Source organism: Pygocentrus nattereri, chromosome 1 (genome assembly GCF_015220715.1).
Source record: "Pygocentrus nattereri isolate fPygNat1 chromosome 1, fPygNat1.pri, whole genome shotgun sequence".
NCBI lineage: Eukaryota > Metazoa > Chordata > Actinopteri > Characiformes > Serrasalmidae > Pygocentrus > Pygocentrus nattereri.
Genome location: NC_051211.1, coordinates 7818865 through 7843929, shown reverse-complemented (window position 1 = coordinate 7843929; position 25065 = coordinate 7818865). Strand labels below are relative to the sequence as shown.

The 25065-nt window shown below is 40.5% G+C and overlaps 1 protein-coding gene across 1 annotated transcript; it reads right to left on the bottom strand.

The window, feature by feature from the left end:
* Positions 1–1034: 1034 nt before the first annotated feature.
* Positions 1035–23683, bottom strand: sdr42e2 (short chain dehydrogenase/reductase family 42E, member 2). The gene is made up of 11 exons (XM_017700519.2): positions 23231–23683; positions 21909–22004; positions 20526–20583; positions 19584–19702; positions 14610–14685; positions 12804–12886; positions 10508–10645; positions 10368–10433; positions 10178–10241; positions 9955–10028; positions 1035–1461 (listed from the first exon to the last, which is right to left on the bottom strand). The coding sequence occupies exons 1-11, from the start codon at positions 23594–23596 to the stop codon at positions 1237–1239; spliced, it is 1365 nt and encodes a 454-aa protein (XP_017556008.1). The 5' UTR covers positions 23597–23683; the 3' UTR covers positions 1035–1236.
* Positions 23684–25065: the final 1382 nt, after the last annotated feature.

Genomic DNA, 25065 nt, shown 5'->3' with positions numbered 1-25065 from the left:
AATTAATTGGGATGGTTTTTAAATTGCTGCATGCAATTGTCAAGTTGCACAAAACTTACATTGCATGTATTTCACAACATGCAACTAGTTGCATGAAAGCTTCACCATGTAAAGCCTGCCCAAGTCTAATAATAGGCTTAATACATGTTCACGTATACATGGGCTTCCTTATATTGATACTATTTTAAACTCCAAATATTGAGATATTCTACTGCATTATTTCTCCCACCACTATAAAAAAACATTAAGCGTCAGTGCATGTCAGTATTATGCAGTGCATCTATATGTAAGTCCCTGAAACACTTTCACAGACTTATTTCCTCTTTTTTTTTCCAAACCACTGAGCTCCCTCCTGTCCATATGATTATCATTACAATACAAGAAGCAAAAACTGATCCAACTGACGCCCCTCTGAAATAAATAAATACCCAACATTGTGTGAACATGCTGACTGTGACATGACAGAGATATACATTGTCAACAGTTGCACCTCTAAGAATGTTTTTCTCACCAAATGGTTTCCTGAGATTCCTACCACTGTATATGCCTCATCATATTGCTGGATGATTTGAAACAGAAGTAAACACTGACAGAAGTATGTCGGTAACCAGTCCAGTGATCTAGATAAGGTTAATACAATTTTGAACTTCTGTGTCGGAAGCTCCTGTTTTCACTTGTTTTCCTTTGACCTTCCTCTTCCTAATGTAAGTGGATTATCTTACATTTATCTCATCGCTGCTGTCGGAACAAAACGTTGTATCTCCAAAATGCCAACTTTACAGGAGAAGGAAAAAAAAATACCTTACTTTTAATGCAAGTGAATGGAACCAGACATTTGTCCAAGTAATTTTGGGTTATTTCTGTTGGTCCATTCATCATGAAATTTACACACAATATATAGGACCATGGATACTTTCAAATTATGTCAAAAACTGAAAAATGACAAAAATGGAGATACATGTTTTTGTTCTAACAGCAACAAATCAACAAGTTGAGGTTATACCGCCCACTATGGTTCCTGTAGTGTACTACAATCTGTCACAGTGATCATAAGTATTATATGAACATTACAGAGCATGAGTGCTTTTGTTTTTGTTTTGTTTACTTTTTCAATTACTCTTTGCAGTCCCACTGACTCACCATATTATTTACACCTCACAACTCACTGCAGAGCTAAACATGATCCAGAGAGGTCACTGTACTGAAGAACTGGACCCTGGGGCTGAGGTGCTCGGGTTAATGCTGCCACCAGAGCACCAGGATGGTTAACCCCACCACCATCATCATGAACAGGAAAAAGAGGAAGGGCCGTGAGTCCAGCAGGGAGGAACTGGAGCGAACCGGTCGGCTCTGCAGGTACTCATCCACTGAGTCAATGAAACTGTACTTCTTTGGGGAAAAGCCCAGCTCCCGACGTGCCTTCTTGATACTGAACGTGAGGCTGACAGCGATGTTTCTTACCTGAGAAAGAGATGGATGCGTGGGTGACTTTGTCATGTAGGACATTGGTAGCATGGTCGGACCATGTGTTATGCAATGTAGTTTAGCTGATGAAATTAGCCAGCATTAAGATTCCATGGATTTGTTGTTTTCAGTGAAAATCCTGTTCATAAAGCATCAGCATATATACTTCTTATATTGTAAGGAACAGATTCTCTATGATTGTATGCTAAACTGGTAAACTTGAGCACAAAAGTATACCACAGTAGTCTAGAGTGAGATTTACTGGTTTAAAACTTAGGAAAACCCACTTCCAATGATGTATCTTGAAGGTAGAAGGAGTTTTTTTAAGCTGTTAGCATTCTTCTTTACTGCAGAGGAAAGAGACATTACTGATATTACTGCTAGCAGAAGCTGAATAGCTGGCTAACTAAGGCTAAATATCCTACTGCAGATTTTTTGCATTTTTCAGAAAATCATCACAATGGAGTGAATGGATTTCTCAAATGACAGAAATGACTCAGATGAGGAGGACAACAAGCGTAAGGCTAAAGTTAAGCAGGTTGCTGCTTGGCTGTCTACCTTAGTTTGGCTTCTTTTCTTTGGCAGAAGAGGTAGAAAAACACATGACTAGTGTCCATTTCATGCTGAATTAAGATAGAATCACTGTTCTCTTTAAGATTTTGTTCGTTACATTAATGCTTGGCAGATACTTGGCAGAGCTTCTTCATCTATATGTCCCATCCCGTACTTTGAGATCACAAAATCTAGGCCTTCATCATGTTCCTAGATTTAAATTGGTTTCTAAGGGTGGTCAATCATTTAAAATAGTAGTTATGGAATATTCTCCCACAGTCTATTTGGGATGCAACCTCTCTGTCTTCATTCAAATCTCTGTTAAAGACGTGCTCACTGTTTTCACTGTGTTATCGTTGTTCTTGAATGTTTACCTGTATTGTCCTTTTGTTTAATGTGTTGTTGTTTAATGTGTTGATGTTCTTTGATTGTAAAGCGTCCTTGAGCATGGGAAAGGCACTATATAAATAAAAGTGATGATGATGATGATGTCAGGTTGGTAGTATTCCTTAGCCTATAAATCATTGGCTAGGCTAGCAGTCATGATTGGCTAACACCACAGTGATTCCCAACAGTTATACAATGTATTTGTTTAATGCATGCTGGCAGTGAGAGAACACCACTCAATCAAAAAATTAATGGCAATTAATTTGAAGAGGCTTAAAGATATACTATATTGGCAAACGCATTTGCTCTTCTGCCTTCACACGCATATGAACTTGAGTGACATCCCATTCTTAATCCATAGGGTTTATTATGATGTTGGCCCACCCTTTGCAGCTATAACAGCTTCAACTCTTCTGGGAAGGTTTTCTACAAGGTTTAGGAGTGTGTCTATGGGAATTTTTGACCATTCTTCCACACCAAACTCGCTCATCCATGTCTTTATGGATCTTGCTTTGTGCACTGGCGCGCAGTCATGTTGGAACAAGAAGGGGCCGTCCCCAAACTGTTCCCACAAAGTTGGGAGCATGAAATTTTCCAAAATCTCTTGGTCTGCTGAAGCATTAGTTCGTTTCACTGGAACTAAGGGTCCGAGCCCAGCTCCGGAAAAACAACCCCACACCATAATCCCCCCTCCACCAAACTTTACACTTGGTACAATGCAGTTAGACAAGTACCGTTCCCCTGGCAACCGCCAAACCCAGACTCGTCCATCGGATTGCCAAAAGGAGAACCGTGATTAGTCACTTCAGAGAACACATCTCCACTGCTCTAGAGTCCAGTGGTGGCGCTTTACACCACTGCATTTGATGCTCTGCATTGCGCTTGGTGATTTAAGGCTTGGATGCAGCTGCTCGGTCATGGAAACCATTCGATGAAGCTCTCTGTTATTAGTAATCTTGAGCTGATCTGAAGGCCACATGAAGTCTGTAGTGATTGACTCTGCAGAAAGTTGGTGACCTCTGTGCACTATATGCCTCAGCATCCGCTGACCCCACTCTGTCATTTTACGTGGCCTACCCCTTCGTGGCTGAGTTGCTGTTGTTACCAATTGCTTCCACTTTGTTTTTATACACCTGTGGCCGTGGAAGTGATAATAACACCTGAATTCAATGATTTGGGTGGGTGAGTGAATACTTTTGCCAATATAGTGTATAATGCAACTCTACAGAACATGCCAAATAGTTCTAAGTCCTGTAAAATCTATCCAATACAAAATGTATCCTTTTAAAATGAGGGTACTATGTGAAGATGAACTAATAAAAAACAAGTACATTAAGAGCTAAGAATGCTGGGAAGAATGCTGTTCTCTCTCTCTATGTGCAAACAAAATTTTCAGTAAATCTCAAGCTGTCCATGTTTACTGCAGTGAGAGTCTACAGCCTAACTGTGTGCTATCAGGTGCTACATTTGAGCCAGAGATGAGAAGATAGTGTCAAGGACAAGGGCCTCTGTTGTCAGAGGATGTTGCAATATGTTCCTGTAATCTCAGAACATATGCACTGAGGCCAAAGCGGAGATAAACCCTCAGAGAGGAACATTTGGAAACATGAGCTCAATCAAAGATGCAGTACATCAGAGTTCCACATTCAGCCCCAGAGAGCCACAGCATTGGAATATTCAATGTGTTCCCTGCTCCAGTTTACTTCTATCAGCTCCTTAGCTGACCTCAAATGACCTTGAGTAGCATTGCTCCAAAGAACATTTTTGGCACCTTTATTTCTAAGAATTTAGGCAAAATACAATGTCAGCATGGTGCTAGTTGATACATATTAAGAAGTGAAAATATTTAAAGTATTTAAAGTTAGAGTATTGAACTGTTGCCATTTTGCAGTATTGAAGATGCACTGAACTTGCAATACATCCTGCAACCCTGTAACATACAACATATCCAAAAAACAGTTTAGTATATCCTGCAGCCAGAATATGAATTAGGTATTACAGAGCAGGAAAAATGTTGGCAAGCACTGGGAGTGAGGAACTTTGCTATATAATTAAGCAATATGACATGAGAGGGAGCCTGTTATCTCAAGTATCTCAAGTATCTCTTGAGTATACCTCAAGTATCGAACTGCTTTATGTTTTGCAAAGTTAAGTCAAGCAAACTGAACTAAATGTTTTCCAAATTAGCAGTTTATTCCACCAAAAAGTAGCTCCAATATCTTAGAACAAAGCAACCTGCTCACACATTTGGCACCAACTGACACACTGCTTTCACCTCACCCTCAGAGACCTAAGGTCTTACCAGGTCGCACCCTGGCTGGACCCGGTGTGAGAAGTGGATGTGCCACTAACAGATCAAATTCTTCAGGGTCACATTTTCTAACAGGTCTAATGACCTCGTTTTAGGTGGCATTACTTTTCCATTTAGCGGGCTTACGGCCTCCTGCTCTACTGGCACAAGAGGACACCCCCAGCACCTCTCTCTTCTTACTGCCTACAGATTGAGTATCGGCATGGAAACTCTCCATCAGGCCTGGTGCCAGTGCAACTGTCCCATCACCACCCAAAAACACAGACCCACTTTCTCCATCTCACGCCCCATCATATCCCAAAAAACCTGTATTGAGACTGTATGAAACTATGACAAAAGTACTGTTGCAAATGTGTTGCTACCACACAATATACTGAAAACATAATATATTAAAGGAATGATCTGACAAAAAATCACGTTTACTTAAATTCTACCACAGATGGAGTCGATCAGCCAAGCCATGTCTGGAGTCCCAATTCTGCTTATTTAGAAACTGAAGCAACAAGGCTAACATTGCAAACAAACACTAGAACTCAACAGACACACAAATAGCATATAACATTTCTGTAAACATGTCCAAAACTTCTCTCAACCCCACAAACATCATCCAGGTCTCTATTAAGGTCATACACTCTAACCAATTTGGTTTACAGCACAGTATGACTTACTATAAGCTATAGTGACACTGGCTACAGTTGCTTTTTACCTTTAAAAATGCTTTATTTTCTGCATATTCATGTAGTGATGCCTTTTACTTTCTTTGACAAACAAACTACGCGACTGATTTAGGATATTCCCAGAACACAATGAATAATTTTCTGGTGGGTCCAATCAATGTCCTCATTTTTGAAAGACCTGTTTATTGCATCTATACTGTAAAAAACAGTATAACAGCAAATTACTTGATTTAGCAAAAAATAACATTAAGTTATTAAGTTATTAAGTTATATAAGGTCACTAAGTGACCTGAGAAGGACCAGAGTCTATACGCCCAACAGATGATCTGGAATGCAACAACAATACAAGCCAAGTAAGCTCCAAATCGCTATCCCTAGCTAATGGAACCATTTTCCTCTCACAAGATGTACTTTTGCAGCACGCAATGTGTTTTCTGCACATGCGACATGCTCGGTTGAAGTCTTTGGAGGGACTTTTCACCAACGATAACTCACATTACATCCACAGTCTACCAACAGCATTGCTGTTCATTGGAAAGTGTAGATGAGTGCATGATCACCCACTACTTCTTATGACAAGATCACATCTGGCTTCATCAGACTAAACCTGCCCTGGAGCGGGTAAAGTGTATCCATGGTGATGTAATACAGCAAAAGACACCGTGAGACTGTAAACCCAGTGTTAGACTGAACTAAGCTTAAAGTTAGCTGCCTAAGCAAGAAATCCTGCTTTGCAAGACAGACTTTTCATCACAGTTTCAACCCCTGCGATACGTAACCAGGAGCCTTTCTGAAGTTTATCTGGCGCCATCTAGTGGACAGACAAGTAAAAACTATAAACACTTCACACAGTTCGAATAGTAAAGAATGAAAAAATGATGTCTTCCATAATGCTGGCCACTAATGTGGTCCTGCTTTAGTTCTCCACAGACCAGAGGTTCTGTTTAGAGTGACAAGACCTCTGCTGGCTGGAGGTCTGACTGTGGGATTAACAGGCCTACTTTCCCAAATGTTTCAGAGAATTGAAGCTGACTGACAGAGTATCAAGTGTAATGCTTGTATTACAATTTGAAGCAATAATCCAGTCTAAAAAGCTCCTGTTCCTGGCCATGAATAAAAGTAGGAGCTAGTTAGCATTAGGTAAATTGATTCATACTACCTTCCACTTGTTGTTAGCATGTTGTTAGCATCAGTCTTTTCCTTTGCCTGTGACCTTTTGAGTGACTTTGGCATGCTTTGTTTGGCACTTTGCTACGCTGTTCTACTAAAACTCAGCGAGCTGCTGAGGAGCCAGCGCTAATCTTTTATTCACGCAGCAATCATCAGTGCTGCTGGCAGCTGAGCAGAATCGCCCCTTCAGGGCCCGGCTACTGCTTCTCACGTTTCAGGCTGTAAGGAGTCCCAGTTAGCACTGAGTGCACTGGACTCTCCTCCAAGGCTTTTCGCAGACACACACACACACACACACACACACACTTGACTCGCTCCCCACACTGACTTCCTCATTGTAAAAGCATCCACACCGGTCAACAGCGGCTGGACACTGGCCACACACACTCTTTCTCTCTCTCAGATTTCAAAGTAGCTTATCGCCAGTATCAAGTTGGCAAACTATTCATACATTTGGACATACAGAGTGGGAATGTCCTGTCATGGTAGTGGCCAAAATTAGCAGTTAGCACTGGAAATACATCACCAATATCATACCAATGCTTGGTGGCATTTTTGATTGTGACATTGCCGGGACTCAAACCCATGATCTTCGGAACGGAAAGACCGTAAGACACCAGACACCTTAACATAAGACACTGTCTGCTTAACTATAACATAGCAACCAAGGCTGAGCTGCTGAATCAAAATACAGTACCAGCATAGTACATATAAACATATTAAAAATCTAATATTCAGCATAAAATACCATGTTTTTTTTAATAATAAAAATATCTGCATAAATTGTTTTATTGTATTGAATTAAAAAGACAATAATGCGGTGGGTCCACCTTAAAACCGAGGAACAAAAACATGAACACATAAAATCTGTATCCGTCTTGGCCACATTTTTCATATTGGGACCTTAAAATAATTTTTATTACAGGTGTTATATGAATATACTATCACCGTCACTTCTACTGTTTACTGTTCAGATTAAAACTATGTGACATGGTGTGGGCTGGGTGTTATGGCAAATATAAATCATAAAATATGAAGACATTTTCATGGTATGCAGTACTTATCACAAGACTTCTTTTTGAGAGGTTTAATAAGCTGGAAAAGACACGATGCACCAATATTGCCACATTAGTAAAAGGCTATCAAAAACTATGAATACAATTTTGCTGAGTGTTTTACATGCTGTACTGCACTAATTCCCATCAAACAGGGCTAATTCTGCTCCCTTTGTAATGAAACATGTTTGGCCAATGTTCTATAAGTACTAACCATATCCACAATATACTCAGAACAGCATATTGTGTAATTTATCATGATGATGATAAAACCTCATATTGCCCACCACTACTGCCTGGTTAACATGGCTATTGGAATTATTAGTTATAAAATTAAGTATGAATGTCATTGGGTTTTAGATTGTGGTGTACTATTAAATGCAATTCTATACATGAGTGACCAATCAGCCTGTGATGGACTGGTAACCGCCAATGACTCCTGCCTTCCGCCCAATGACTGCTGAAACAGGCTCCAGCTCCCCCGAGACCCAGAAAGACAAGCAGCTTAGACAATGTGTGGGTGTTCACATCTAACCGACCTTTAATGCCCCCGTTCCTGTTTTACATATTGGATTTATAAATATATGGCAGCATATTGTGTGCCTAATGAAGTGGCCAGTGAGCGCATGCATTTATATAATAGTGCTTGTTTTGCTACTAATGCTGGTCAGCAGTGGTGTCAGACAGATTCTCTCTGAGACCTAAACAAGGATCTGACCTAAGGAACATGTAACCTAAGCTGTCCTACTCTAGCTACAAATTTTGCCTGTATTAATATTAACCCTCATGTTGTTCAACTACAAAAAACAGCAATTATGTTCCTGGGTCAGATTGACCCGATGCATGTTTAACCATCCCATAGTAGTTATAAAATAGATTTTTTCTCCACAAACATTATCTTTAGCTTAATTTACTCAATATTTAATGTAATCATGTTTTCCCTTCTTCCAGATCACGGTTTACTTATAACAATTCACTAATTTCGTATTCAAAATCATTTTCAAACTTTTTCTGTACCTTGGCAAAAACTAGATGTTTGATACATGGGGTCATGTTGATTAATACAAACAAAATATCTCTACTGTTCCCTTTCGATTCTAAACGCACTAAATGAGCCATACGTCCAGAAAAAAAAAGTTTTCATGCTTCAAAAAGTTTTAACCCTTCCTGTGTTTTTTAATCTCTAAAGGGGTCAATTTGACACCTCAACATAATAGGAGGGGAAATATGAGCTCAAATAATTTAATTCATTGAATTTACGCTTACAGACTACACAGTCTTTGCACTGCCTGACCTTTTAAAAAAAAAGAGTTTCACTTCATCAGTTCTGCTGTCCTCAGTACTGCTGTGGTCAGTTTGTCACCACAGTACCACTGTCAGCTGAGCAGTTGTGGTGTGCGGACTGATCTGAAGTAGTTTAATATAAACAGTGGTGTTTTGGAACCATCTTAGAATTTAATACTTCAAACAGTACCAAAAAAACTGACATTTTATTAAATAAATTATAAAGCTAAAAAATTTTTTTTACTTGAATTTTAAGACTATGTCCGTTTACCACATGGAGTGAAAGCAGCACCTTTTGAAAATATGATTGATTTTATCAGAGAAATCAGCTGAGATCCTGAGCTCCTAATATGGTCATGACGTTGACTACCAAATGCATCACAAAGGTTTATATTTATATTACTGGCACGATTGGCCCCTCCCAGACATCCACGTGCTTCCTTGTTTTGAGTTCTTTGTCATGCCCCCTTGTTTTCTTGACTCCGCCCCTGTCATCTGTTTTCTGTCATCATCCCTGTTTGTACTTAAGCCCTGTGTTTGCCTCTTGTGTTCGCTGGTCTTTGTTCTATGATGTTTCATTTAGGTTGTATGTTTGATGTATGAGATTCTCGTGTAGTGTTTGTCTGTTTCCATTTACCACGTCTAATTCCCGTTCGATCCGTATTGGCTATACGACCTTGGACTGTTATGACCATGACCCTGGATTTGCCACGAATAAATCTCGCTTATCTCAGCGTATGCGTCCGCCTCCTCTTCAACGCTCCCCAACGTTACAATTATTTAAAACTCTAAGTTTTTGCTGTTTACTTTATCATCCGTTATGTTATTATCAGTCAGTGAAGCACTGTAAAGTATAAATATATAAATAATCTTGGCTAATAATATTGATTTTCTGAAATTTACCATTACCATGACCTATTTTAATCATTAAAGCCTTAATCTAACTGTAGCTCAGTAAACCGGCACTGAAAGAAACTACAAGGGAACGACTGTACAAAAAAGCAAAAAAAAGGAAGAGGCAGAGGAAAAAGGAAAATGAAGAAAAAGAGCTTACCTCGTTTCTGGTGAGAAGTAGAGGAATCTCCACTATAGGCCTCAGAGCCACATGCAGTCGTTCCATTAAAACAGCTGCAATAGAGGAAGTTTAACTGATCAAAAAATTGAGTTCAACCCTGTGATGAATCAACTAAACTTGTCAATACAGAAAATACATTTTTTAAATATTGCAGTTCAAACACTTTGAATGGACTAAGAACAATGCAGTGTTGATGTCCCACCTGCTGAGTACACTAGGGAAACCGGGAGGCGGATCAGCGGTCGACCGTAGCCGAGTCTTTCAAACTGTTCAGAGAAAGGGAGAAACCCACAGTGTTTACACTGGATTAAGAGCAAAACAGCATGTCCCACTATCAGTGTTCAAACACAAATACAATGACATTATGGATTATGGGAAACACTGCTACTCACCAGAGGAGTCATCCATTCAAAGACATTGACAGATTCACCGTCGTTGATGAAGTACGCCTGTCCGTTCTGAAATGAGGCAAAACGATTACTGCAGTGAAACTGAAATGCACAAAAGCTGTGTCCTCTGTAGCTACACTTACTGCCACACAGCCTTTCTCTGGCGTGAGGCCCTCCGCTGCCAGCAGGTGGGCCATCACCAGATTATCCACATGCACCCAATTCATCCTGGCATTGGGATCCCCAAAACTGAAACTGAACAACCTCCTCTCCACGTTCACCTACGAGAAGAGGAGAAAAGAGGAGAGGAAATGTAGTGACATCAGTTTTTTGCTTTAAACAATTCAATTCTCTTTCAATGTTATTTATACAGCGCTTTTTAATACAGATACTTTTCCAAAGCAGCTTTCCAGAAATGTGCATTCAGCCCCCTAATGAGTGTTGCTTAGGGAAGACAGTGGTAGGGAAGCCCCACCTAAGAGCCTGAGGAAGAAACACTGAGAGACTCAAAAAGATTTAGAAAGTCTGTGTCGGCAGGTGGAGTTACAAGAAAATGTTTAAACAGTGGCAAAGCAGTCACCAGAATGTCAAAGTCTGTCAAACTACCGATTGCGGTGGACATACAGTACCATGTCAAAGACCACCCTTCATTTATTTAATTTCCAGTGAAAAGCCATTAAGTATAAGTTATTTATTTTTCAAGGGATATTTTTGAGGAGACGCTGCTGTCAGAAGAAAACCTTGCATCGCCATAGTTCAGTTTTTGATATAATTTGAAAATGCCTGTTGTCCTATATATTGTGTGTACATTTCAAGATAATTGGACAAGCAGAAATGATCCAAAATGACAAAAAATGTCTGGTTCCATTGACTCACATTAAAAATAAAGTATGTTTTTTCCTTCTCCTGTAAAGTTACCATTTTGGAGATACGAGGTTTTGTTCCGACAGCAGCGATAAGATAAATGTAAGATAATCCACTTACATTAGGAAGAGGAAGGTCAAAGGAAAATAAGTGAAAACAGGAGCTTCCAAAACAAAAGTTCAAAATTGTATTAACCTTATCTAGATCACTGGACTGGTTACCGACACACTTCTGTCAGTGTTTACTTCTGTTTCAAATCATCCAGCAATATGATGAGGCATATACAGTGGTAGGAATCTCAGATAACCATTTTATGATCTGTTATTCACAGCATTAATGATGGTCTCATAAGCACAGAATGAGCAAATGCTAGCAAACCTGTGGATCCTTGTTTACAAAGCCCTGCCGCCATCTCCAGAGACAGCGTAATCTAAAACATGGTCTTGATAACACGGCAAGAGATCTATGAGTCAGGCAGAAATAAACTCCACCGTTCCAGGCTCCGTTACTCTGTGTTAGTCATTCATACAATAATTTTGATGGTTGAGTTACTTTTCAAATCAAACCAAGATCATGAGTGCAGCCCAAAGTACATGAGAACAGCGCTCCTCTTACTTTGGGTATGCTGGTTCAGGCAAAATGGGGCAACAGTTAACAGGATAAAAGACACAGAGAAAATGGGTCTGCTACCTATTGTGCATTACCTGGTAGACCTTCAACACTGTCCCCATCAGATAAACAGCACTTAAAGCTCTCATCTTTGAGAGAAAATCAAGCTCCACTCTAACTCAGATCTTCAGAGGTTTCTGTCCATCCTTCCACTGTGATAAGACAACTCAACACTGAGTCTGAAAGGATGTGTGGTTGTCAAGAAGCTCTCACTGAGACAAGGAGAAGAAAATCTGCAAATCAAACAAGCAAGCTGCTGTTCTCAGAACAATGGACTGACCATCCCAGAGTCCAGACTTCAACATCATTGAACGTGTATCTTTGTAGCTGATGACTCTGTGTACTGAGACGCTGGGCAGTTAACTTATACAAACTGCGCAAGCCTTTATCTCTAAGAGCCTCAGCGGTTTGAGAGTAACTAAATAGTCAGAATAAGGAAAGGCAGCCATGTGTGAGCTGTGTGAGTGTGTGTGCGTGTGTGTGTGTCTTCGGTCAGTGGGAGTCCCAGGAGGAACAGGGCTGTAACTGGAGCTTCTCACAGAGGCCATTTGTACAATATTGTACAGCTTTTGCCCGGCTGTGCACTGAAGAGTGGCACGCCGAGAGACAGACAGACAGACAGACAGGGAGACAGGGAGACAGATGGGAAGAGGGGAAAAAGACAGAAGTAAGAGAGAATGATGCCAAGACGCTGAATGAAAGTAAGAAGAGAGAAAGATAGAGTCGTATGCCAAAAGTTTGGCCACCCCTGGTTGAGAAAAATAAAGCATAAAATGTGGCCTGTGCAAAAGTAATGGATTATATTATATTTTATGTTTTATTTTATAGAGAGAGAAACAGAGAGAGAGAGAGAGACAGAGTGTGAGAGGAGAAGAGAGACAGAGTGAGAGAGTAAGAGAGACCCACCATCACCCTGTGTAGATGCCTTCTCTCCTCCGGGCCGTAGATGCCAGAGGATCGTAACACACACGTCCGAAGCAGACCTCCACCTTCAACAAGGAAAACCAGCACTCATGGCTTCAAATGACTTTTTCCATATTCACTAAGTAAAGAACTGCATATATGGATAGTGTGTGGATGGGGGGTATATCATGACCTAACACCACAGGCTGTGCTTAATTGAATATGTAAATAAGGCTGGTTCAAGTTTCACTTCAGCTTCTGGGCTGTACATCTGTCACCTAAGGAATTCTCCAAGAGTGAAGCTCAAGAATGGACATGTCACTGTTAAGAAGTCTCAATAAAATCATCACAACACTAACTTCAGTATCAGGAACATTAACAGTTAAAGCAAAATTTTCACATGTATAAATTGTACACCATTGCAAAACTGTAAATTGGAAAACAGGATTCAAAGCTTGCATTAAAATCAACTTGAACATGTATCAGAATCTCAACACATCAAATTTCTTTTAACTTATTTGGGTTCCAAGCTAAACCAACTTTTAGGAGAGGCATTTGCAGAAACTCTGAATCTGATGTGGGAAGAAGAGGCTTGTTCTTTGTTGTTGGTGGTGGTTTTCTCGATTTTTTTCTCACCATTCAGTCGTATGCAATTCCACCCAAATCACAGGATACCACCAACACTAGAAGGGTGCTAGTGTTGTGAAGTGCCACCGCATCTTATTAAACTGCTAATGCAACATCATTGGACAGTTGAACATGCTTGCAGGAGAACACGAACCACCAATTCTGTTAGGTCAGCTAACAGACGCCTGTGCTGGTTAACATTGCACTGAATCATGGGGAGAGGCAGGGCCTTCCTATCCACCCAAAGAGCGAGGCCAATTGTGCTCCTTTCTACCTCCTGGCCCCGGATCGCTGTTGCATCAGCGTGGATTGAACAATACCCTGGTGAAAGGGCCAATGCTTAGATGGTTGGGTCTTTTCTCTACTCATGTCCCCTTACAACTGCAGCTAGAAGGTCTATCAGGGAAAATTACTCCCAGAGTAGTCCAGGTGTTATTTTTTGCAGGATTGTATAGTGTTATGAATCGCTATTGGTTTATGTAAATCAGGGGTGCAGCACTTCAGTCCTGGAGGGCCAGTGTCCAGCACAGTTTGGTTATTCACCTGCTCCAAAACACCTGGTTACATTTATCGGTTAAGTGCCAGCTTAAGTGCGAATGTTTGAGCTGCGAAACCTCCAAACTGTGCTGGACACTGTGCTGCCCTCCAGGACTGGACTTGTACACACCTCACATCATTCAAGTGGTAAAACTTGCCAGTAATCCTCATTTATGAATGAGTAAACCACCACACTATGTCCAAGATTCAGCCAAATCATTTCATTACTGATGTATAAAGCCATATTTAAATTCACAGCACAACATAAGTGCACCATTCTGTTTTACAGAAACACACAGGCTGCACACACACACACACACTCACACACACACATAAACATTCACACACGTCTGCGAGTGTGGGAGAATGCTTCAGACACAGCAGTGTCAGGTTCACAAAGTGCTTTGCCTTATTGTTAGGCCTGGGTCTAAATTTAAACTGGTGTCAGCAGGTCCTGCTGGGTTCGGTTGCAGACTACACATTACCATAGCAGCCGTTACCTCAGTACCTCATCAGCGCGCACACACACACACAAACACACACACTCTAGATGCGCACAGGAAAAAGGAGATGGCTTTCTCTTATCGCTACTGTATGCCAATAACAGGATCGGCTTCAGAAAGTAGCGAGGTCCAGTTTCCATACCTTTTAATGATCTTCCGTTGGCAGCTAGGACCATGCTGTCGGCGATAGCTTTCGTTCTGGAGTAGTGGTCTATATGCTGCGGAGGACAACACAAATCACAATACAAGTGACAGTTAGTTTCTAACTCTTAGCTTTGATATATGTGAGTGGCAAAAAGTGCGCTCAGACAAAGTAATCCTCTACACATCACTTCTCTCAGACTATAATGAGATTATTTAAAAGTAATCTCACTACTAATTACTTTGCTTCAATGGTACTGTCTGAAACCCACACATCTGTACAAAGTGGAAAGTACAAGGAAAGAACTGTCCAAAAACAGTTGCTTCAGCATAATGAACAAAGTTCATATAATGCTTACATGACTGTTCCAGAAAGGCTAGAGCACCTTCGTACAGCATGTGGATATTTTGTCACACTTCATTTGCAGAATCTTTAATTGTTAACAAACAGTGCTTATTAACAGTGTTAGGCCCTGGCTAAGGTTTATGTTTTGAGTTGAAGTTAAGGTTAGGTCTAGGTTTTATGATAGATTTAGGAAGATTTATTACATTCAACTTTAGTTAGAGAAGGTGAGAGTCAGAAATGAACTGTTTAGCCATGAGTTTTTATTATATATTATAATTATTATATATATTAGCATCATTAGATGTTTGGACTGATTGCTTGACACTGGACACATTCACTTTCATGTAGCCTGCTGTTGAGGTAGCACACAAATGACATAAGAACAAGGCATGATTAATCTATATAGAGGAAATTTATGCTTTAAATGCATCACGCATAATTAATTACTATTATAATATTTACTGTTCTCTTAGTGACGCATGAGTATGAGTAATACAAGTAATATAATTCTCAAGTCAATAATTGTAATGCAAATGTAATTACCTTCTGTTGTAAGAAAAAGAAATCACATCACTGTAATGAGTTACTTTGTCCCATGTTACATCCAACACTGATTTTAATACATAAAGCCACATTCTTAAGAAGAAGGCACTTTAAAGGTTCTTTAAGGAATGCCAAAGAAGAACCACTTTGGTTCCTTCAAGAACCATGCTTGAAAAATAGATTTATGACTGTTAAGCTTATAAGAATCTTTTTCAGTATAAAAGAAAACCCAATTTAAAAGTTCTTACTAGAGGCACTTCATGTGGAGGTTCTTTGAACGTCTCACTTAGAAATAGGGGTTCATCCACAGAAAGGTTTTTAAAGTGGTTCTTCTGTTGCAGAATTATTTTTGCCACCTTTTTTTACAGAATATATTACAGCTACAATAACTTTTTATATTATATATTATACACACTAAAAATGATATAATGTTTCAAATAATACGTTTACAGTACATAAAACACAGATTATTGTTCTGTTAACCCACAACTGGAAATTCAATGAACTCTTACTACAATACCCAGCATGCCTTACACAATTACATCACACAATTGATGGGAATCCTTCTGGTGCTCAAAAAGTCCTGAATGCTAGCCACTGATCTAAGGGCTAATAAATACATGTGTGGGGCTTGCAAGCCTCAGTGATCTCATCTCTGTGGGTCATCTTTGTTAAAAAAAAAAAATCAGCCAGATAGGAAAAATATTCAAACAGTCCGCTCCGAAGTATCCACCCTAAAATACTTGTAGTCTTTCAAAATTAACTTCCACCTTCAAGACACATCATAAGAAGATTTTCCTGGCCTTCAAAGACAGAAACCACACTCTAGATTACTGTTAAACTGCTTTATAAGGCAAGCAGGCATGTTTACAACAGATGTAGAGACAGGTATATTTTTTCATTTTGGCTGGAGTGTCACTAAAGATGTGTAAGAGAACCTGGTCCAGGTCATTAAAGATGGTGACTATTTGAAATATTCAAAGAAGCATATCACTGACATTCATCCTTTGGTGAAAGTCGTTGGATGTCAGTCAGCATTGCTGGAAAAATGAGTTACACTGACACCCACTACAGCTTGCACTATGGTTATGTGATTCACCGGTGCTGCGTGTTCATTACGTGCTGGCGAGGAGCCAGCAGTGGATGGCCTGTGTCACTCTCCAGACCGCATCACATGCAAGAGGAGTCAGGTAGACTTACTCCATCTCATTAACCTTCCATAACTCCTCTCTCCTGGAGTTCAGGGAGGAGACGTGAACATGGCACTACAGGACTACCACCTTTTAGCCCACAGCCACTCCTCCATCTCCTCTTCTGTTCACAAACACAAGTGTGGCCAAAATGTCTCTGCTTGTTTCAAGGAGCTATGAGTGAGAAATCTGTATCATTCTCATCACAGTAGATATAAACTACAATCTCTGGCTGTTTTGGAGGATGACTCTCAGATGGACTATGCATTTTGATGAGCATAGTTTGATGAAAATGTGTATGATTTACGAATTGGATTTTTGTTTTGGGTGAGCAAGCACATCAGAATTTACACATGTTTTCTTTGTGTTTAAATGCTATTTTTATTGTGGTACATGTACCTGTTTGATATGCAGTGTAAATTGCAGTTGTTTGTCCCTCTGTTTTATCTCTGCACAGCTGTCTCCTTTTACTCATCATTACTCCCTAGCAGCTCAACACAGAGTCTCAACAACATCTACAAACTTGAGTTTCTTGACGCTATAAGCAGCTGTGTTAACACAGTAATTAAAACAATTATTAAGGGCACCACCAGTCAGTCATGGAATTTGAAACTGCAACCTTCCAGTTGATGGCTCACATCAACGAAACATGGGGGTAGTCATGGGCTGGAGGTTAGGGAACCAGCCTTCTGATCAGGTCACCGGTTCGATCTCCTGACATAACAGTGTAGATAGGGCTGCCCCCCTAGTGGTTGGATCCCCTGAGCTGACACTGCGGACAGGGCTGCCCCCTCTAGTGTGTGTTCACTAGTGTGTATGTGGTGTTTCACTGCATGGATGGGTTACATAGCAGAGGTGAAATTCCCCCATTGTGTGACTAATAAGGGTCATTTCATCTTAATGTCTTACTTAATGTAAGAGTAGCAGTTCCAGTCCTGGCCCTGGTGACCCACCTGCAAAGTTCACTGTTTTCCTTCACCTTATAATGCCTGATTCAAGTCATGAGCCAACTGTTCAGTATTTCTGAGTTGTGAGTGCAGAAAAAACAGAACTGTTCACTGTAATCCAGGACCAAAAGCCAGAACCACTGTGTTAAAGCAAGACAAAAAGTGTGCTCAGGGCCTCTATGTAGGTAAAAAATCTTATAAAAAGTATAAATAATTTGATAACACTTCATTTTATAACACATACATAAACATTGAATTACCTGAGCAGCTTATGTCAGTATGCGATAAGAAAGCAGATGTCTATGAAACACATAGTAAAGAAGCTTATGTCTTCTTCTTCTTCTTCTTCTTTCGGCTGCTCCCTTTAGGGGTCGCCACAGCGGATCATCTGCCTCCATCTTGCCCTATCCAATGCCTCCTCTACTTTCACACCAACCATCTCCATCTCCACCTTCACTACATCCATAAACCTTCTTTGAGGTCTACAACTTCTCCTTATACCCGGCAGCTCCATCTCCAACATTCTTTGCCCAATATCTCCACTATTCCTCCTCAACACATGTCCAAACCATCTCAACCTGGCCTCTCTGGCTTTATCTCCAAACTGCTCCACCTTCATTGTCCCTCTGATCTGCTCATTTCTAATCTTGTCCAGCCTTGTCACTCCCAACGAAAATCTCAGCATCTTCATCTCCGCCACCTCCAGCTCAGCCTCCTGTCTTTTAGACAGAGCCACAGTCTCCAAACCATAGTAAAGAAGCCTATGTATTGGCCTAAAATAAAGTGAAAGATGTTTGTTCTATTTATAACTATACTTATTTATATTCATTATGAAGCATCATTCTCATGCAACTGAGCTTATAACGCAGAAACCTGCACTCTTATCGTTTTTGGGTGCTATATAAAACCATATACAGCTGGGTTTCTGTCATAAAGAAGAATCATCTGACCAGGAAAAGAACCATTCATGCATTCAGTTGGTTCTTTGAGTGTTCATGGTTTGATTTAGAACCACTGCCTTTACTAAAGAACACTAGAAGAATTATTTAAAGGAATTCAAGGAGTTAAAGGAATTTTTTTGACCAAAATTAAGTAATTCTCCACTTACTGTAGTCGATTTGCCAAGATATGTTTGGTGCTTCTTTAGTCTAGCATGTTCAGCACTGGAGCTACAAGGCTAATGTTGTTAACAAATACTAGAAGTCAATAGTAACCAAAATGTTTTCCATGAATACCCATCCAGGTCTTCATTAAGGTTGCGCAGATTTTTTGATATGGTACAGAGCCTAAAGAATAAAATTTGATTATTTGCCAAACTATTCTGGGCAGTCATGGGCTGGAGATTAGGGAACCAGCCCTGTGACTAGAAGGTTGCTGGTTCGATCCCCTCGGCTGATGGTCCGTGACTGAAGTGCTCTTGAGCAAGGCACCTAACCCCCAGTTGCTCCCCGGGCGCTGTGGATAGGGCTACCCACTGCTCCAGGCAAGGGTGCTCACTGGCCCCTAGTGTGTTTGTGCATTAGTGTGCATGTATGTGGGTGTTTCAGTGCACGGGTGGGTTAAATGCAGAGGTCTAATTTCACAGTGTGCAAACAGTGAGAAATGGTTCAGTATTCTATTCTTTAAGAACACCATTTATCACCTCTGTGGAATATTCTAGTGACCTCATCATCATTATTTTGCTACATATGTTGCTGTAATTTTTCTTCTATCACTTTATTTAAGAGGGCATCTGTCATAAAACTCATACAGGATTTGCCACTTTTAACTAGACCTATGCATTATAAGCTCTTCTTAACAGAAACAAATCTGTCACAGTTTAAAGCTCCTAATGTCAACGCATGATATAAGCACTTTCAGTAGTTATGCATGTGTTCTAAAGTCCCTACGTAGTTCAAATAAAGTGATACCAAACACTTCTTAAATAACCAATGCAGTCTCCCCCTTACCATGTGCAGAGGCACGCAGGGTGCGGAGTCCTCATCCCCGTCCTCAATGGGCCTCCCCGCAAATGCCACATTTACTGTGCTGGTGTAGACCAGTCTGGAGATACCGCGCTCACAACACACTGCAGGACACACGCAAACAATAGCACCATGCTTTAAATGCTATACTTCTACCTGCCAAAGGAACCTTAGCTTTTGAATATGTAAATGTGATTAATAAAACAATATTAGTGTCACGCATTTAGCCGTCTCTGATGGGGAGATGGACTTCACCTTCCAGAAAGCTTTGGGAGATCACATGACTTATCATGTGACTTCGGACTATATCTTAGGAGAGGACTCAAACACTCAGGGTTCATTGGAGGATCACATGACTTTGCAACGGTCCTATCAGCGATCTCAATCCCCAGATTATTAACTCAGCCAAAGTGACTAGGAACAGAGTATTTAAGCCCATGCTTGGGATCGAGACTTTGCGAGATATTGTTCCCATGCAATTACTGAGTGTTTTTCTTCTGTCTTGTTTGCCTTTTTAGTGTTTTGACCATTGGCTACGTTTATCTCGTTTTCGGTCTCACCCTTCTGTACCTTTGCCTGTGTGGATTGACCTGTGTATGGACTTTTCTCTTGGACACTGACTTCGATTTGTGTTTTGCCCTGTTTTGGATTCTCTTGTTTACTGGTGATCTTATCATTACATCCGCAAGCGTCTAGTACTCTGTCCAAATGGTACAATTGGAAGACTAATATTGTTGAAACTGACTAAAGTAAGAGTAGATTTTGTGCATTATTTTGTGTTATTTACCTGTATTTACATGTATTTTGCCTGTAATAAAACATTTTTTTATATTCCATAATAAAGTCAGTCAACAGAAGAGTCCTATAACCTCACTCGTCACCTGACCACCCTGCTGGTGTATTGAAGAGAAATAAAAGCAAACTCACCGTTTATCATATTGTTGGTGCCACCAACATTCACAGATTCCACTTTTTCTTTCTTCAGCTAAGAGGCAGAAAGCAAGAAAAAATGATTAAACCTCTCTATAAAACAGCTGAAATAAGTGTATACTGACTTATCTGAAGTGTCCAGACCTGCTTCTGGACATCTACCCCACAGAGTTTAGTAGAAATAACAAACCAGCCTTGCTCCAGCGTTTAGGAAATTACAGATACCTTAAATTAGCTAAGAATAAACTCTTAAAGACCACAGATATCCAAAAGCATGGCTGGACACCACCTCCCTTATTTGAATTTAAGAAGAAAAAAAAGAAATATTAAAGAAATATCCTTTACAAACGCATCACAATAATTCTTCTTATTCCACCTACCAACAGTGGGGCAGGTTATTACCACTCTGCGTTTGACACAAACATTATTGTTTTGTGAGTAAGCAGTAGATTTCTACACTTATTTGTAAGAGACGGACATAAGCGTCTGATATAAAAGTTTGAAAAGCATAGCACAAACAAATGCCAAGTTACAGAGGCTGAGATAAAATGTTACAACCCTCCCATGTTTCCCCTGCTAGTAAAGCACAGAGACTGGCTTGTGTTCAGAAACACTGTAGCTGCCTAAAAGCATGCAGCATTTAGGCGGCTATACAGGGTGAAGCTTTCATGCAACTCCAGCTGCTTGAAACCTACATGAAACTAAGGTGCTTTTGAGTTGTATCATGCAAAGGTTTTTGCAACTCACTCGAAACATAACTGCAACAGTTTCAGCCACCTCAACGTTGTAGGACAAGTCAAACATTGTAGAGCACATATATAAAATAGCTATAATGCATTACATAACCACATTGAAGAGCATATGTTCAAACCACAACTGGCTCAAGGTTGGTAGTTTATTATTTTGTTAGTTTTCCGAGCCACAAACAGAAAGCTGTAACTAGAAGTGTTAACTAGCAAGCTAACAGCTGTTTAAATGGCTGCTTGAGCCGTCATTTATTCTCCTGTGAATAATCCAGTGAAGTACTGAAATATGTTTCATGCAACTTTGTTTTGGAATTGCTTCATGGTACTGTCAATTTGCACATAAATGATGTTGCAGGCAACTCACAACATGCAACTAGTTTGCATGAAAATGTGACCATGTAAAGCCAGCCCAAGGGTATGAATGGACACATTTTGAATGGTATTTATGTAACTTGTTCTATATACTATGTTTTATTTGGTAGAAAACTGGAATGCTCCATTATGTGCCAGTAAAAGCAATGAAAAAGATCTTTTAAGGCCTCAAGAAACCTTTGACTTTGTACTGTATACAGTCTTTACACATTGACAAGAGCTTTCATTATGCACAGCTCTCTTCAAGACACATTCTACTAACCTGCTCTGGGCCCGACATGCCATACGAAGCAGTGTGGAATATACAGTCCACTCCAGCACAGATTTTATACAGAGTGTCATAGTCGCGTACATCACCCTGCAAATATACAAGACAGACACAGGCTTACTTATTACACTCATCTACACACTACACACTTAAGAAAGATGGTTCTTCAAGGGTTCTTTGGTAAGGAAAATGGTTGTATATAGAACCATTTAATATGCAAAGAACCCTTTGCATGATTTAAGGGTTCTTTGCATCATGAAATTGTTCTTCAGATTGATGGAGAATGTGAATGTGTATGGTTGTATATAAAACCTTTTTTGAAAAGAGTTCTGTGTAGCAACAAAAAAGGGTTTTCTATTGATACAGGCTTGACAACAGTAGAAGAACCTTTACACAGAACCCTTTAAAAAGGGTTCTATACAGAATCATCTACAGCACATTGTCTCTTTCTTATCAACCTGAAGAACCTTTCAACCTTCTGGACACAAAGAACCATTAAATCATACAAAGGGTTCTTTGAGTGTTCATGGTTCTATATAGAACCATTTTATTTACTAAAGAACCATTGAAGAACCATTATTTTATACTATATGCTATAAACAAAGTCACTCATGCATGTAAAGAAATAATAATGATAGTAATAATGATAAGTATCCAATTGAGACCACCTTGCTGTTTTAGATGGAGAGTTTCTGGTTTTCTTACTTCTGTTTCAGACTAAATGTTTATTCCCCACACAAACCAAACAAATTCAATAAATCTCTAAACTGAAAAAATAAAGGACAACTGCAGTGCTTTTCAAACTAATTTCTGATTACCATGGACAATTCTAAAGCGTGCTCTTGTACATTTACTCTTACGTACGTGGAAGATGCTCTTACATTTTTTAAAACAGAGTTACAGAGGTGTAGCATTAGGAGTACTGCCAAAAGTCTTACTGGTGTAGCCCTAGCAGAGCATTGAACCCCAGCCTGCAGTAAGGGGGTAGTGGTGTTTCACTCAAAACCAATCCACGGTTATCAACCGTTTGCCACAGATTACTTTATAAAACATGTTCCCCTTTACTCTAGACAAAGGTGTGATAAGAAGGCCCAAACTTAACATTCTCATTAAAAGTTCCTGAACACTATAACTGTTTTAGTCCTTTCTACTTTAACTCTTTCATCAAGACACCTGAGTGCGTCAGCAGGCCGAGGGTCATAAAAACGCTGTCCTGAAACCCGAGGAAACACCTGTCCTGCTTTGCACCTGCCACTCTGCTGCTTCTGTTTCATCCAGCTGTCTAGCAGCCCTTTCTACCCCCTAGGCAACATTACCTGTAGGAATACAGCTCCATCAGGGATGTCCCAGGCTGGCTTGAGAAGGTCCAGCAGGATGACACTGGTGCCCTGCCTGGCCAGAGCCCTCCCCAGTCTGAAGCCGAAAAATCCTGCGCCCCCTGTCACCAGCACCTTCCCGCCCCCTCTGTGGGGCTGCTCGGGTCCCTCCAGCCTGCTGGAAGCTCTGCAGTCCGGGCTGCTGCACCACGCGCCCACCGCCCCGTTAGCTCTGTGTCTGACCGACGCTCCGGGCGTCCAGCTGCTGCGAGTGGTTGTCTGCGTGTGGTGCCCGTAAGTACCCAGCTCCAGCAGGCATGCGCAGGGCAGCTGCTCCACTTGACACAAGGACCCCTTCTCCTCCATTCAATGCACAGCTGGGTTCAGGTACCTCCTCTGTAGCCTAGAGGCCAAAGAGCGTGAACAGTTAACGAAAGGGTGACCACTGTGAAACGGATCTGCTTAAGAGTGAGTGAAAGAATGCATAATTCACTACTAAAGAGCTGTGCAGGTGAAGCCAAACATTTTCTTACACATTGGTCAGCCAACTGAGACCAGTACCATGAACTGCTAGTGTCCAGTTTATAGGAAATGTCTGCTTTGTGCTTCCACACTCTACCTTAGAGGTCCACTATATTAGGTGTACAGTTACAGACTGCAGCCCGTCCGTTGTCCACTGCCCTCTAGCCCAATCATCATTGGTCAGTAACAGTATCACTGTTGAGATTAATAGGGTGGTGGACCACTCTCGACACAGCAGTGTGACTGACGTTGTAGTGTGAGTGCTCCTGGTACAAGTTTATTGGATACAGCGGTGTTGCTGGGGTTGGAAGCGATCCATTGTCCAAAAATATTCAGGCAAGGGTGGCTTTGTGGTCAGAAACTGACCAATGAATAGCTGGAGGATGCATGCAAACTGTGCATAAATATGTGAGCCACAGTTTTCAACTGTACACCAACAAGGAGGGTTTATGAAGAAGGAATTTCTCATAATGTGGCCTGGGAGTGGATTCAGGCAGTTCATTCATTCCTCTGGTCAAATGATACACTTTGTTTATTGTCTAAGTGAAAATAAGTAAACACACAAGGAACAATCTAAATATGGCAAATTGTCTGCAAATTTTAGTTACCAATTTGTATTTGAATGAATGAACTTTGTCATTGCACATTGTACTTGTACACTTGCACAACGAAATTGAAGTACAAGCTTTTCTCGGTGAAAAGAAAAAGCAGAAAGAGAAAAATAAGATGAAATCTTTTAAAATACTACACAAATTTACACTCAACAAAATGTAAACAAAAAAATTGCACATGACGCATCAAACTTGAATTTTTCAGTTATAAATTGCGCTGGCCCATTGAAATGAACTGTGAATTGCATAGTATGACATTGCACCAAAACCCGATCAGTCACATGTTTGTATTAATCAGATCTGTCACATGTTTGTGTTTAACAGAGCTATGGCCCTGTTGTAAAAACTGTTTTTAATCTGTTTGGCCTTGTTTTTATTTGTCTGTAACATCTGCCAGATGGCATCAGTTCAAACATTCAGTACCCTGGGTGTGTGCTGTCTTTTTAAATCTGGTCTGCCCTTCTGAGACAGCAGTTGCTGTAGAGTTCCTTAAGGGTTGGTAGGGGATGTCCAGTGATTTTTTGGCAGTGTTGATGACCCTTTGTCTTTTTTGTGTGCCGTGGTGCAATTGGAGAACCACACAGAGATATAATAAGTCAGCACACTCTCCACGGAGCAGCGGTAGAAAACAGTCCTTCTTAAGATTGAGCCTCCTGATGATCCTTAGGAAGTGGAGACGTTGGTGTGCCCTTTTCACAACCG

Bases quoted from the DNA above. Each gene is read 5' to 3' on its own strand.
- sdr42e2 (XM_017700519.2), bottom strand. From the start codon at position 23,596: ATGGAGGAGAAGGGGTCCTTGTGTCAAGTGGAGCAGCTGCCCTGCGCA. The intron at 20,584-21,908 runs GTTAGTAGAATG...TCTGCCTCTTAG, and splicing joins GCATGTCGGGCCCAGAGCAG to CTGAAGAAAGAAAAAGTGGA. The intron at 10,434-10,507 runs GTAAGTGTAGCT...GCCTCATTTCAG, and splicing joins CAGAGAAAGGCTGTGTGGCA to AACGGACAGGCGTACTTCAT.